The sequence below is a fragment of the Nelusetta ayraudi genome, unplaced genomic scaffold, assembly GCF_046127955.1.
Source record: "Nelusetta ayraudi isolate G7.1 ecotype Tasmania unplaced genomic scaffold, CSIRO-AGI_Nayr_v1 ptg000020l, whole genome shotgun sequence".
Classification (NCBI taxonomy): domain Eukaryota; kingdom Metazoa; phylum Chordata; class Actinopteri; order Tetraodontiformes; family Monacanthidae; genus Nelusetta; species Nelusetta ayraudi.
Genome location: NW_027466070.1, coordinates 2,389,562 through 2,405,280, shown reverse-complemented (window position 1 = coordinate 2,405,280; position 15,719 = coordinate 2,389,562). Strand labels below are relative to the sequence as shown.

General features: G+C 48.6%; 1 protein-coding gene across 4 annotated transcripts in view; it reads right to left on the bottom strand.

Annotated features, from left to right (window-relative positions):
* plekha5 (pleckstrin homology domain containing, family A member 5) overlaps positions 1 to 15,437 on the bottom strand; it is a 70,172-nt gene extending 54,735 nt beyond the window's left edge. For all 4 annotated transcript variants that reach the window (XM_076027409.1, XM_076027410.1, XM_076027411.1 and 1 more), the window contains exons 1-4: positions 15,413 to 15,437; positions 14,186 to 14,360; positions 13,954 to 14,030; positions 12,838 to 12,895 (exon numbers count right to left, since the gene is read on the bottom strand). In XM_076027409.1, the coding sequence (XP_075883524.1) occupies positions 12,838 to 12,895; positions 13,954 to 14,030; positions 14,186 to 14,360; positions 15,413 to 15,422 (320 nt within the window). In that variant the 5' untranslated portion in view covers positions 15,423 to 15,437. The remainder of the gene's footprint in view (positions 1 to 12,837; positions 12,896 to 13,953; positions 14,031 to 14,185; positions 14,361 to 15,412) is intronic.
* Between the last annotated feature and the right edge of the window lie 282 nt (positions 15,438 to 15,719).

Below are 15,719 nucleotides of genomic sequence, written 5' to 3'. Positions count from 1 at the left end.
CAGACGAACATCATCATTTATATTTTTTAAAGGATCTCGCTTTCAGGCTGTGTCACGCCCACAGTCTCACAAAATGATATGCATCAAGAAGCAGGGGGGAAATTTTGTTTTGTTTTTTTTTTCACTCAGACAATGACAAGCAACAAAACTTTGATCAAGGAATAGCCTACATTTGCAAAGAAGACCTTTAATCAAATGAGGAAATCTCAAAATAATCCAGATCAAAGCTGCTTTCATCTCCGCCGTCGGTGTGCAACCCGCTCGGCTGGCGGCGGCGCCAGAGGAGAAGTAAAACAGCAGCGTTTTGCGCGAGAGGCGATCCCACGCACGCGTGAGCGAACAGCCGCAGCTGTTTAACGAAGATGAGCCTTAATGAGGATCTCAACTCAGCGTCTGAGCGCTCGTTCAGCTCCTGTCTGCCTCGCGGGCCTGAGCAGGGGCTCACCGTGTCATCAGGACACGTCGTCGTCGTGTCAGTTCATCATCAGGGTACTTCTGCTGCATTCGGCCGTCCTCCGCTCCCGCTCCCGCTGGGACGGCTGCGGGAGCGCCACGTTGCCGCATTTACTTCAGAAAGGCTGGCAAACTATTGGCTGGAGGGCGATTCCGTTTGACCGAATCAGCAGCCACTGCTCATACACTCATTCTCTCATGCTGCCGATTAATGCAAATGACCGGGCTTAAAGATGATGCCTTTCACTTTAACTGCATCCAGTCAGTTGAAGAGCCAGATGAATTTCGTGACGGGTAGCCATCAAATGAGAGGGAAGGGGAAAATGAAGATAAGCCAGAGGGCACTCTTGCTCTTCAGGCTTCGGATATTCCTACCAGAGGACATGAAGCCAGACTAAAGACATAATGGACAGCAGGGGGGAGGGATGGCTGGCTGGCTGGCTGGCTGGCTGGATGATGGATGATGGATGGATGGACGGTCAATTGTCTCGGAGCTAGTTGGTGGCTGAACCAGATTGTAGTAAAGGTAAAAGGGATGTGAACACAAATTATCAACAAATTTGTGAATGAAGGAAAGAAAAAAGACGGCGCGCTGCTTGGGTCCTTCCAATAGAATGAGTCACCTGTCCCTCAATTGGTAAGGCACAGGTGTGTCCCATGATCTCTGATTGATTACCGATTGAAGTCACTGTGTGTGTATAAGACGTGTTCATGGCTGTATGGACCTTTACCGAGATGAAGGCAGAAAGCTGAAACGCATAGATCCAGTAATTATTAATCTGTGATGCTAAAATAAAAGCTTTTTAATTTTCTACATACAAACCAGAGTTGCCTTGGATTTTTCACTTCCTCATCCTGCACTTCACTCGTACGCTCCCCATGTTTTGTGCGAGGACTTAACCGAATGTGTCAGCTTCAACAAATTTGTGAGTCAGACACAGTAAAAATAGCAAATAATGCTGCCTCCCGCACGTCTACCAGTTTCGAAACCCCGGCGACTGAAGCTTGATGTGTGGCCAACTCCACCGGCTCAGCTTTAGTTCCTGGCAAACGTCGTGTTTGCACGTTTTTTCAGTGTCACGCTGAACGACTGACGACGACCCCTCCTCCCAGCGTAAACAGTGAAAGACAAACAAGTAGACGGAGCAAATCTCCCACTCACAGTGCCACGCTCTGGTGGTGGGCGTGTCAGCTTTGAGTCGCAGGGTTAATGGCAGGGTGAGAAAAACCTTACAAGGATCAGCTGTGTCGTAATAAAGGCCATTAGCGAGACGCCTCGTCGTTAGCTACTAACTAAGACTAAAACTAAGAGGATAAATTAACTTTTTTACATAGATTGTTCATGACAACACCACTGTGTTTGATGCTCTCTGTGTGACCTGGATGTTTTCAGCTTAGATGCATTCAGAGTTCACAGCCGGCGGCGGGAGAAGTTTCTGATTTGACACTGAGTCCTTGCCCTCGTCGACCTGGCAGGCCTCATTCGAGGGGCCCAAACGTGACGAACCCGCTCGTTTTTAATATCCCGGGATGAAAACACTGACAAAAAAAGCCCAGAGCCTCCTGCAGCACTGAGCAGCGTGAAGCCAGCGTTCCGCTGGCATTGTTGAATTCATATCATGTCTCGTCTCTCCACTAGGGTGACACTTACACCACTTTCTCTCCCCCGCCCATGCACACACACGTACACACTTGGACCACCCACACACTCAATAATCCCCATCATGTGCTGTGACAGGCAGTAATAAAACTGTCACACAGGAGGGCTGTCGCGCTCCCTCGGAAATTCCACCAGCGACTCCGGAGTGTCTGTGCCGATTCTGCACGAGTGGAAAGTGAAACATGCCGGAACCACCGGCAGAGGTCTGAGGTCCGTGCCAGAAACAGGCAGCCAACAAACAGTTTGGCTGAAGCTCAGTGTGTGTGTGTGTGTGTGTGTGTGTGTGTGTGTGTGTGGGGGGGGGGGGGGGGGGGTCCTGGCTGCTGCAAGAGGACTGACGGCCGATTAGCCTGATGAACGGCTGTGCAGGGCGGCGTTATTGCGTTAAGAAGCTGCTGTCACATTACGACAGCGTCTCAGGCTGCTCCCATCTCTCTCTCACACACACACACACACACACACAACGCCCCTCAACCGACACTGACAGCGGCCTGCACTGTGCCGATATGCAACTTTAATATCAAGAACTTATGTTGGCTGAATAGCTGTAATTAGAATATTGAAAGAGATTTTTAATTTTTTTTTTAATTTTTTTTTCTTGGTTTTTAGCCTGAAGAGGGAGGAGGACCCTTTCCCCTCTTCAAGTTGTTAGCAAAAGTCTCAAGACCGACGACTCCCACCAAGCACGTCAGTTCTGCACGGTGAATCAAAGCAGGAGAAAGAACACAGAGGCGTTTTTTGTTTGTTTGTGTGTTTGTTTGTTTGTTTGTTTTTCTCGCGACGCGGCGCCGTCCACATCAAGCTTCTTGCGTTTCTCCCGTCGGGGATTCGTGACTGGTGCTCTCTGCCGTGCTGCGCTCCGCTGGAGAGGCAGCATCTGTGCTGATGACAAAGAAATCAAATCAACAAGCTAATTAAAAAAGATGCCTCTATGCTGAGAATGACTCGGGGAGGGGGCGGAAGGAGGGCGTTCTTCAGAAGGACGATGAGGAAAGAGCAAAACGAAAACAGTTGCTCTCCTTGAAGGACATCCTGTGCACGCCGTCTTTAATAGCCCTAAAAGCTCTTTGGGTCGCAGCCTCAGTGTTCCGCTCAGCCTTTTAGGGGGTCGCTTTTTTTTCTTCTTTTTTTTTGAATTCCAGCAACGGTCAGATTTCTCTGCAAACTTTCAGCCGTCTGCTTGACTTGCACTGACTGGGTTATTCATTCCACACTTCTATAGTATGGCCTGCTGTGTTGCTGTGCAGCGATTGGGTTGTGTTTGTTTTAGCTATTTGGTGGCAAATGAGTTTGTCCTCCAGGGCCTACAGATCTAAAGAGATGTAATTACTGTGCAGTATACTGAGCGCTGGGGAGGCTGAGAATGAACCCAAGTGGTTCCAGCAAAGAGTGGAAGCCAGTCGCTGGCGGACTTTCATGGTGGCAGTTAGTTAGATTTGTTGGTCGGCAGGAGCGTGAGCGTGAATGCTTGTTTGTCTTTATGCATCATTATTTTTTGTTGAACCGGTGACCTGTCCGGGATGGAGCCTGCCTGCCTGCCCGGCGACAGCTGGCTAAGATCATCAGCACACACAACACTCGCATATGAAGTATTTAGAATGTGCCCAGGCATAAATAGAATTGTAGGGACTCAGAAGAAATGAGGGCCTGAGGAAAACAGACACGTGGCCGTGGAGGTGAATATTCAAAACAAGCACGTCTTCATGAAGACGCGCTGCTAAAGTCACTGAATGGTGTAGAGAGGTACAGTATGTTCTATTGTCCTAAAATGCACTGATCTTGTCATGGGGTTTGAACTAATTAATAATCTACGGTGGGGGAAACCACAAAAACGGTCATGAAAACTCTCTCAGATGTAGAGATGAAAAAGACTCAATACATACAAGCTGCAGTATTGCACTCCATTAGTTACCAATGTTAGGTTAGGGTTAAGTTTAGGGTAAACAGAATAAAAAAAAGATTACGATTAATTGAATAGGGCAACTGACAGCAAAACGTGTGTGGCGTCTCGGGGATCAGCAGCAGTGCAGTAGAGAGTACTCACACAAATACAAGATATGCCCAGTCAACAGGTGGGACACTGAACATGTCCAGGGTGTGAAGCATCAGTGCAGTCAGGTTCATCTGATCTGCCTCCCTGTGAATTCCGACTAAAGACAGTTGGAGAGAGAGTTTCTCACAGGGCTGCGGAGAGTCTGGGCAAAGGATGCACAGTCCCCAGCTGTGCTCTTCTCCTCAGCGGTCTGACTCCCACCTCGCCGCTGCCACATCGGCCTGGACGACGCTCTGAAGGCGGCGGGCATGCGAGCGCACTCTCTCAGGGTCTGCTGTTTGCCGGGCTAACGGCTCGCTGGCCTTTCTTGCGACGGGGGGTGGGGGGGGGGGGGGGGGGGGGGGGACAACAAATTTGTGCGTATTTTCTCGGACTCTTCACCGCACCGCCGAGCATTCCTCCTGCAGTTACTCCAGCGATGGCACTCGGCATCGTGAGAAGCGCCGCGATATCAATCACAGCAGGTGCGTATTATTCAATGAGAGGCTTGGCACTGACTTCAAATATTTGCTTAGGCCCGATCCCCGAGCGGAGCGTGGGAGAGCACTCAGCGGTTGAGCAATAAAGTGTATCACCCACTATCCTTCACCTCCCCCTCTTCCTCCTCCTCCTCCTCCTCCTCCTCCTCCTGCCCTGAAACCCCAGACAGACACCAAATCTCAGGAGGCGACGGGACGAGTCTGAACACGCCGACTTGACATCGAAATTCTTTGGAAGTGTGAAGCCTCGCTAATCTCTCTGATGCGATGCGTCTGATGCACAGACCCACCTCAGATAACCTGGTGCCATCTGAAGCGGGTCGCCACGAAGCGGCTGCTTGTTTGTATCGGTGAAGTCGTCCATCGCGCTGGAGGAACTGCACTCCGCTGCCGACGCGACCGGGTTAAAAAAGAAGGACGGACCTTCCAGTCGCCTCCTCCAGATGTACATCATCACGCTTGTATCTGGTTTTTAATACAAAACAGCAAAAACAAAGAAACAATTCTATTTTGAGTTCTTCTGCAAGGGCTCTGGCTTCCTCTCTGGACAGCAGTCTGACAGTTTGTCCGAGCTAACTGCCTGTTTGAAAGGACATTTTTAGTAACCATGAACATTCAGACTCGGTACTCTTGTAACACTTTAAGTTTCAGGAAACAGCTCAGTCCCCCAACAGGCCCTCCGTGGACGTTTTTATCATGGCCCTCCAAGAGCTCACAGCTGTGGAATATTTGAGTAGAGCGGCAGCTTCCCAAAGCTCTCAAATCATCGCCGACCATGTGGAAAACAATTTGTCCACGCACTGTCCACTGGACCGAGACTGAACGGCCAGAGAGGAAGGGAGGGAAAAAAACAGAGAGCGAAGGGGAGGGTTGGGGGGTGCACCAGGTTGTTGCTTTGCACTGACACCATGTGGGATGTTTCGTCTTCTAATATTCTCAACATGATGACAAGAACACATCCTGCTAACTTGATTTCACCGACCAAACAAAGCTGCAGCAGCGCCGATAAGCTCTTTTTGTTTCTCCAGCCTCTTACCACACACAAAATAAAAAAAAAACCTGCTTCCTGTTTGTCTCTGATTTCACCTTCTACCCGTCTGTTTTGTTTGGCTTCATTCTGGTTGTGTCCCTGGAGTGTTCCTGGCTCGCGGAATGTTGTTGTTTTCAGTTGTTGCCCTTTCTTATCTTGAATTTAAGAAACCTGAGTGGCGTATTAGCCACCCCAATATTGTTTACACTCACAAGAAATAAAAGCCTACCAACCGCACGGAGGCATCTGGCCCCACATTCAACCTGGCACTTCATCAGAGGACGGCTCGTTGCAGATTACCACAGGGATTATTTAAGTTCAACAGCTCCGTCAGCATTAAATCAAAGACAACGCACGACTAAGAAGCTTTGGGGCTGAAGAATCAGCGTAGGCCTCGCCGCTCATCCCGAGAGAGAGGCCTACATCTCATCATCTCATCATGAGCTTCCTGCAGGGCGGCGTGCACGCACGCGTTTGCTGAGCGACGGCTGTGACTGCAGGGTTGGAGGTTTTTAAAAATACAGGGATGGGGAAGCTGAATCCAGACAGCTGTCACCTTCCTGAGGAGTCTCTGAAAGTTCCTGGTTCAAGTATCTGGGCCATTCATATAAAATGCAGGGGGAGGAATCATTCAAGAGCCGCATAAAACAGCAACTGCAATAATTTTTCTTATGGGGCATAAATTTTTTTTTTACAAGAATCAGACATCACACATTTGGTGTTTTTACACGTACAGACAAAATGCCACTTCCCAAGATTCTCCCACCGTCGGGATCAGCCGCACCGCCCGACAGCGACGGCCTGCCAAACATCAAACAGGGCGTATTTGAACAAGGGATCACAACGCGTCAGGACTCGGCAAGGCGTCCAGAAATGCGGTAGCAGCAGAGGATGAAGTGGTCTGCTAGGGATTCTCACCCAGAAACTGGCTTAATCAGCACCTGGAGCCAAAAACACTTCAGAGGATCTCTGAGACATATGTTCACACGCACGCGCACGTTGGTAAGACTATCTCTCTGCGCACGTATGCTCATTCATTCTCTCCTTCCTTTCCCTTCCTAGTCAAACCCAAACCCTAGACAGAGTTCACACTTGACGTACCGAACCCTAACCTGCGTGGTTAGTGTTCTGTCACATCGCCCTCACAGCCAAAACACCTTCGTGCGAAAGATCGTCAAGGGGCGGGTCCAACAAGAATAGAAAGACAAGCCCACACACACACACACAGACACACACGCGTACGGCATCCAAACACCAAAGCACACACGCAGTTTCCCCTTGGCAGCAGCCAGATGGCTTCCTCCGACCTCGCAGAGGGAAGGTGGAAGTCATGAGATCGGCCCAAACTGCTCGACGTCTGGCCGCTGTGAGTTACGAGAGCGGCGAGGGCGGCGTGATGTACGGCAGATCCAGGTCCGCCCGTCCCCCCTCTTAAATCACATTACGCACATTAAGCCAAGTGCATGAGCGCGGCGCCCTGACAGAGTTCGTGAGTCAGCAGCCGCAGCCGTCAGAGCCTCATCCGGGGGGGTAGTGTGTGTGTGTGTGTGTGTGTGTGTGTGTGTGTGTGTGTGTGTGTGTTAGGGTGGGAGGGTGGAGAGGGGGGGAACACTCTCACAGCTTTACACTTTGAAGATGCCATTGTCCCCCCTGATGTGAGCCAGAGGGGGGATAATATCGCACTTCTTAACAAACATACTGTCAGACCTGGATAGTGTGCATTCAGAGCTGAAGTTGCCTCGCGGCGCTCTTACCCAGAAAAACCCCACAGACCAATTGCGTACGAGCCTTGAAAAGTCATTTTGTGAGAAAAAAAAAAAAAAAAAAAACATCCACGCAGCCAATCAAATGTATGTATTTTGAGACGCACCGGGGCTGCGGTTTTACAGACAGACAGACACACACACACACACACACACACACACACACACACACACACACACACACACACACACACACACACACACACACCTACACAGGCACACACACAAACACACACACGCCGTAGAGGAGAGAGAGAGAGAGACGAGAGTCCTGGGGACGCAGATGAAAACCAGGCTTTTCATCAAGCATTGAAAGCCTCTTACATGTTCATTCTTCCCACGGGCAGTTGGAAAACCTGCAGCTCATAAACAAGAGTGGGGATTAATGAAAGTGAGGCGAACTGCCACCGGCGGCAGGATCGCAGGGGGTCGTTTTCAACCAGACAAACGGCGACGCATGCGACTCATCTGCCGGTCGGCGGCGCATTCAGCAACTTGAATGGGACCTGATTAAGGTTTAATTAGCGTAAGTGCGGAGCAGGACGGGATCGCGGTCGCTAATTGTGGGATTTTTAACGCACAGGCCCCGACTTGCAAGCTCGTCTCACGCATTGTGATCATTGGCGGTGAGATAACGGACCTGATACGCGCCCCAGCGCTCGCGCCAGGCGTCTTACTCCCTGCAGAGAGGAGGATCTTCAGTCACAGTCCGTCGTGTGTGAAAACCCTGAAAGACGTCCACCTCAAAACCTTGAAATCTGACTGTGAAAAAAGGTCGAGCCGCACAAAAATGAGAACCTGCTCCAAAGTCATTTCTCAGACTGTCCCTGAGCGTCGGGGATTTTCGCTCACTTTAGCTGAATAAAAACAAATCCCCTTTGCTTCAAGTCTGTGACACTTTAATCCATTCCTCAGATCTCTGATAAGGTGCCGAAATATACTGATGCCCTTAAGTGTCGGCGCCTGAGGGCTGCGGCGCTGCAGAGATGAAACTTCATAGGGAGAAAAAAGGGATTATTGCAATTTCCCAACTGTACATGATTTTTTTTTTTATGATGCAACTTATTTTAATAGTAGATACAGTCATACATTATCATGAAAGTCAAACATAATGGTGTGACTGACCTATTTAATATATCTACTTAAACAGATTTCATCAAAGATAAAAGTGGCTGTATCAATATTTCTTAATGCACTGGACTAATGAATAATAAACTGGGTGAGGAGAGAGCGGTAGCTAGCTAGCAGAGCAAATCTCCAGGGTATTATCTAAGCTCTAATCAGCAGACTGGAGCAATTGAGTACCGCTAGGTCTGGCTATCAAGTACTCAAGAGCAATTTACAAGGTAGGAATGCAGGGGATTTTCTTTATTTACACGTTTGATAAAGACAAGTTGCCCATGACTTGCTATCTACCAAACTGTTCCCAGACACAGCTAGGTGAACCTACCTGGTGAAAAAGACATTTTCTTTCTATTATAAATACATTAAAAAAAAAAATCACCTTCAAGTCACATAACTAGAACTCAGTACCTCTTCATATAAACGAACGGTGGCCCAAGCGAACCAGCGTAACGTTTCTACTTTATGGTGCACATTTTGCCATTGACCTTCGAGGCCAATGACAAAATGCTACCCAATGAAACGTTTAACATCAGACCGGCCAGTCATCAGGCAGCACTCTGGCTCCACAACGCCGTCAGGGTCGGCTTTTTGAACCTCGCTCATTAGCTCAAAAACTAGACGGGGTGCAATTAGCCTTGGCCTGGGCACTCTCCTGCTCCAGACAGAACACATGAGTTCAGAATACCAAACACAAAGCTGGACGGACGGGGAGGAGAGTGCAAGTGCACCTGCGAGATCTTCACCGCCATTTCTATAAACCTGTCAGTCTAAGTAAGTCCGCAGTCAGACAACTTAGCATTAGAACTGTGAAGTTGAGCTTGCCAAAGACAGAGCAAACAACTGCGTTCACAACAAAACAAAGTTAGTAGACACACAAACAGCCGAGCTCTGCCGATGATTGGATGGACCAATGAGAAGGTTGCAACCCGTTGCTGCTGGGTAGAGCACAAAGTAATGGCGGCTTGGCATCGCAGATGTTTTGGTTTTATTTTGTTACGGTGAGAGAAAAGGGAAGTTGTCATGTCTGCTTTAATGATCCTGGCAGGATATTCTTAGAGGAGTCTTCAGACAGGCCGTGAGTTAGAATGGCAGATTTGTGTGCGAGAGTCGAACCGAAAGCACTAATATGCAAATTGCGTAGCTGCAGCAAAATAGTTTAGAGGTTACAAGGAACAAGCAGGCACCGCTATGTGGGTGGCAGAGTGTGCGTGGAGACCTGAAAAGGGATTTCAAGGAAAAGGAATTAAAATAAGACAACTGCATTCTGAAGTCAGAGTCCTTGCATCGTAACGTGTGTCTGCATGCGCAACATCTTCAGCATCAGAGAGCCCAGCTGTGCACCGCTGGAGAGCTGCAGCTCTGATCAGTGGATTATGATTCCAGCACCTGGAAAAGTACAGCAGACAGGTCCAATACTAAGGCTTGAAGCTACATGGCATTAGCTGAGTTTCTCTAAACCTGTCATCATCTATTTACCCCCAAAAGACAAAATGAAGTCAGACCTGCCACGTCTCTCCAAAAGGGGGCAAAGAAACTTGTCCGTGAGCTGTCTTCCTTCCTGAGCTGCCTTTGACTACACAGGCTGTGACTGATTGAATTGGCTTCTGCGGTGACTGTCCTCATTCAGTTATCAGAGTGCCATAAAAAAAATCACATCTTGGTTTAATGGGCCAGGCCTCTTGTCAGCGTCATCACGCCAAAAACCGTGCACCTTCCCAGGCATCAGAGAAGAGCCTACGTCAGGACAATCTGCTGCCTGACGCTCACACTGTGCAGCCAGATAATCACAGCCAAGCTGCAGAGCCAGCGTGTGAATGGGCCGAACCTTATTTCGCGCTCAAACAACAATCTTGTCAATGAAATTCACTGGTGGCCCCAGTCTAAAAACAACAGGTGTATCTCATCTCTTTTTTTCCCAAAACGTCTATCAAGTGAAAAATGTAGCCTAAAATCACAATACTGAAAACTGAAACTGATGGTAAATTAATAATAAAAACAGCAGAGCCAGCATATGTGTTTCAGTGTCTTTGTGCTAATAGCTTGGATACCTCCATGAGGGTTTCATTGGCAGGCTTACATAAAGCATCCAAATGACCAAATGTCCTTTCCAAGACTGTTTAGAAAAAAAAAAAAAAACTGTCAACAAGTGACGGTGAGTCACAGTTAAATGAGGAGAGATAGGTTTCAGCCAAACCACTTAAGTGTAAGTACATCTGAGATACATTTTAATAGTTTAAGGATGACGAATTGATTTTGTGCCGAAAATATTTGTTTATCTGTCCTCCCGGCCACACTTAATGACTCAGGCAGAGCTACGAGCTGAGTGAAACAACAAAGCACAACATTTTGGACCATTGCCAGCCAAACAATCTCAAACTATGGGCTTTCTGCGACAATCAAAACAAGTTTGGCCGCTTCTCTGCTGCATGCATGCTGATTGTCATTGCTCAAAACGATTCCGTTCAAGTCGAACTGCAGTCAAATATGGAGCTCACGTTTTGTATTTCAGACACCTCAATTTACAGAATACTCCACGAACATACAGATGCATTATGTGTGCGTGCGTGCATGGACGATGTAAGAGGGTTATTTTACCATTAAATTCATGACAGCAGAGGCTGGCCTGAAAAAAACGTATTCAAGCTTTTTCTTCAGTGCAAAAGCATTCAGACTTTTTACTTTACTACTGTGTGCTTCAGCGCGATGAATCAGTGATTGACCGGTTCAACGAAGAAGACTGACACAACACTGAAACAATGCCCCTGTCACAGTGATCGACTGCTGAATGTGGTACACAAGTCTGCTTTTGCACTGAGAGGCTGTGATGAAATACTGGAATTTAAAATGACTCCCTTTCAGTCAGACTCCCTGGCAACCTGCCACATGAAGCGCTTCAAATTCATGAGGAAGTCAAAGACGGGGAAGGGATTCAGAGGGGATAATAAGGCGTAATATCCTAAATTTATAGCCTCTGTATTGCAGTTGCTTTTACCATAGGAGGCATTCTTGTATTTCGGCAGAGAGATTAATCTGCAAAATAGCTGCACCCGCACCACGAGAGAAATCTTTTAACAGAACTTTCGCAACAACAAAATAATAACAATAATGGCCCAGATTTATAACTTGCTTTTCGAGGCACCCACTGCGCTCACATTGAAAACCACTCTTCATTCACACCACATTGGTGCTGCGGCCCTGGAGCAGACTGACAGAGGCACGGCTGGCAATCTGCGCCAATCACACCTCCCCAAACACCACCGGGCGTTCACTCACAGGCATAAAAGGCAACAGGGGTAAAGTGACTTGCCCAAGAACACAATGACAAGGATGCAGCGGGATTTGAACCGACAACCCCTCAGTTATTGGAGGACCAGCTCTACCGTAGCCGAGCTACGGTCGTCCCAACTCATGTCCTGAACTGCAACACAATGTCAGGACAGATGGTTTAGAGGTGACAGAGTGGCCGCAATTGTGATTGTGGTGAGTCTGGAGAGGAAGAACACAAGAAGTGCACTGGGATTAGCTGGCCCCCGAGAACTCTCTTCTTAAACAGAGTGGGGCCCAAACCAAATTGTGTCTACGGACATGGAGGATTTTCTCTGCCCACACGCCAAACATAAATGAGCAAACCGGGGGTATCACGCTCAAGCACATTCGATGACGGCTTAGAATAAGAAGCATTTAAAAGTGTAGGTCACCGTGTGCCTCCCAAATGGTTCCCAACTGCTACTTAAGATGTCATTTTTTATTTTTTTTTTTGGTAAGTGGCCCACATAACCCCACACTGTGAGGATAACAGGGTTTTCTTCAAAGTCTAATAACTGTCATGAAAAGGGAACACGTTATACTTTTTGGCTTAACACCCCAACCGGGCTGAGCTCGGAGGCACAGCGAGTCTGAACAAATAAAAGCAATCCTCAAGAAGAAGCGACCACACTTTGCCCATGTCTGCCTCGTATTTGCACAATTTCCCTGTGCAATCATTAACTTTTGTGGCCTGGCCTCTGCAATACGGAAATCAGGAGTAAAGGTGCCAAATGCATGACACGGCAACATGTCGCTCCAACATGTGGAGTGTTTTGAGGAATAAGGCAGCGGTCGAGGGAGGCTTTTGATACATCTGAGGCGAATGATCTTAACACACATGCATGCGATCTGCCACTTAAGCGATATCATGAAATGGTAAACTTACACTGGGGTGTTCTAGCTTTGTTGATGTTGTAATCACTCTTTATGGTGTGTGTGTTTCAGAGAAAGACAGTTATCACACTCACTTGATGTAGCAGCGTGCACCCTCAAAAGTATATCCTTCTTCCCATCCAGTCGGTAAGTCTGGAGGAGACAGACATCAACGTTAAGAACACAAACCAGAGTAAGGAAGACAACTGGAATAGCAGGGTGCTTTCGAGGCACCTGTTGTAAGCTATATGTTTATAATTACATGGTTACAACATGTGATTTAGGCTTGCCGGTGAATGACACGTTGTTGTTGTTGTTTTTTTTTTTCAGGGATTTAGGCACCAGCCAGACGCAAACAATGACACATAATGACACACGGCCACAGACGAGACTCGATGCAGCAATAACTCGCAGACATGTATCAGTGCTCTGCAGAGGCTCGCAGGTGTCTGACAGCTCAGCCTGCACCACTGTGCACCGGTGCCGTCGACAAGTAGTCATTCATGTAGTCATTTCTGAGGCGTACTTTTGTCCCAAGAGCCACATTCTGGATTGCGTTTCTGTCGGTAAAATGGCAGAACTTTGTCGAGTTACAGCTGCCCTCCATGAGCTTATCTGTTGGGTGGAAGGAACACGGTGCTCTGTCTCAATTAGCTAGCAGTCACTGCCGCTTTGTCTTTCCAAGCTAACAGATTGATCTAGTCGTCTTTAGTATGTATATGTATGTAGGCACTTTTCTTACGAGAGTGATTAGGTGCACATACGGAATGAATGTGAATCCTAAAATCGCTTAAAAATTTTTTTTTAAATGGCAGTTGGTCAACACCTTGTTAAAGGGTCAATAGGGGGGTGGAAAGTTGTAAAGTTAGCTGGAACCAGCGAATGAGGCTCGCGGGCGGTTACAGCGGGTGGCACGCGGACGGCACACTTTTTTTTTTCTTTTTTTTTTTTTTTTTTTTTCCCCCACACACAGCAGCGCGAGCGTCCAACACCTCCCGCTGGCTCGGAGGGACACACCACGCGGGTGTCACCGCCCGCCCGCCTTAACCTGCCCGCCTTCCCCGACCGCCTGCCCGCTCTCAGCGGGCAGCGTGTCGACACGTTCGGACGGCGGCAGGCGTCCCCACAAAAATGAACACACACGGCGCGGCGAAGACGTTAAACCGACTGAACCGTCAAACTTGTGAGGCGTCCGGTCGTGGACACCGTACCTGGAGTTTTCCTGTGGCCGGTGACCACCGCCTCGCCGCTCTCTGGGTGCAGCCAGGTTGTGCTCTTGGCTTCCTCGCTGTGGACAGACAGACACACAGACACAAGAAAAGGTGGGATAAACCGGTCATTAAAAAAAAAAAGAAAAAGAAAGAAAGAAAAAAAAGCCCGCGACGAATCGCAGCCAGGTGGGGGAGAAATAAGTCCGGCCGTCGCCTCTGTCGGGAGATTTACTTGATGAAGAAGACGCGTCCATCCCGAGTGAGTCCGTAACTCCAGGAAGGAGGGAGACAAGAAATCCAGTCGGGCTGTAGATCCGCCGCCATGACTGGCAATACTGGAGGACACCCGCGCGGCTCCGCTGGCGCAGGCAGGCAGGCAGGCAGGCAGGCAGCGCGTACACGGGAGCCTTGGTAACGGCAGAGGGTTGACAGGAGGGTGGGAGGTGGGAGGTGGGAGTTCCCCCCCGGGGGAGGGGGGGGCGGGGCGGGGCGGGCAGGTGCGGTCAGCGCGATAGTGAGTGAGAGAGAGAGATAACAGTCGTCAAGTCGTGGACTCTCATTGGTCTTTTCTCATGCCCTCTCGTGACGCGAACATTTCTCAACGCCGTTTTGATTTAAGCTCGCTTTGAACTCTCCCTCCCTCTCTCTCTCTCTCTCTCTCTCTCTCTCTCTCTCTCTCTCTCTCTCTCTCTCTCTACGCCATTGTTGTACGTTCACTTAGTTGAAGTCCGTGGCTACACAGTATTCTAAATACTGACGCTCCCCCCCCTCCATAGAGACAACCTGCACCCTGCAGCAGGGCAGGATTAACCCGCTAAAAGGCCCCCGGGGCAAAGATCGATCCTGCTGGACCCCATGTGTGATGTGTGTGTTTCTTCCGTTAATGATGGCCCCTGGTTTGAGGTGGTGCACGGGCTACAGGATACTTAAAGAACAAAGCTATGAAAAGAGAGACAGAGCTCTAAATTATTGAATTGTTTACAAGTATTGGGGCATGTTTCACAGTTGGAAGGTTGTGGATTTGATTCCATCTGCTTCCTGTGTGAGAGCTCTGCATGTTCTCCCTGTCCCTGCGTGATAAAAAACTTCAATAACACTGACAAATGGGAATTTCAATGTCCTTTTCAATCACATAGACAGGATGAGTCAGAAAGGCCAGAGGGAAAGCTATACCTTGATATGTCAAAAAAAAAAAAAAAAGAATATATAGATTCTGGCAATACCTGCCGACTAAACACTACTGTCACACAGTGTTTCTTTGAGCGTTTTATTTTTTTTTTTATTTCAGCAACACTCAGACCCTCCCCTACCAATGCTAATCATTTCACAGCACAACTTCACAGATATGACAAATCAAATTGTCAGTCTGCGGGTGAAAGCCCTGTGACGGTAGCCCTGCAATGCACTGGCGACTAAAAATACAGCCACTGTCGTGTTGAAAACACACACCGACGCTCACCTCTCGTCATTGTGCTGCAAAGTTGCAGCATCAGCCTTTCCACGGCGTACAAAGACAAGCCACCCAACACCGCCGCGCCTGCCTGGCCCACTTTGTTGGTGTTGTGTTGCATTGTCCTCTGGACACATGGTAAGCTGCCGCTGTCGAGGTGGCTGACCGCGATGATAGGAGAGCGAATGTATTTCCCAGCTGCCAGGGCATCCGCTGTGCAGAATGGCAGGCAGTTTGTGAACTGGACACTGGATTCTTTATGGTCAAATGGGGCATAAAAGAAGCCCTGTATCCCCAGGGAGACGAGACAATGAGC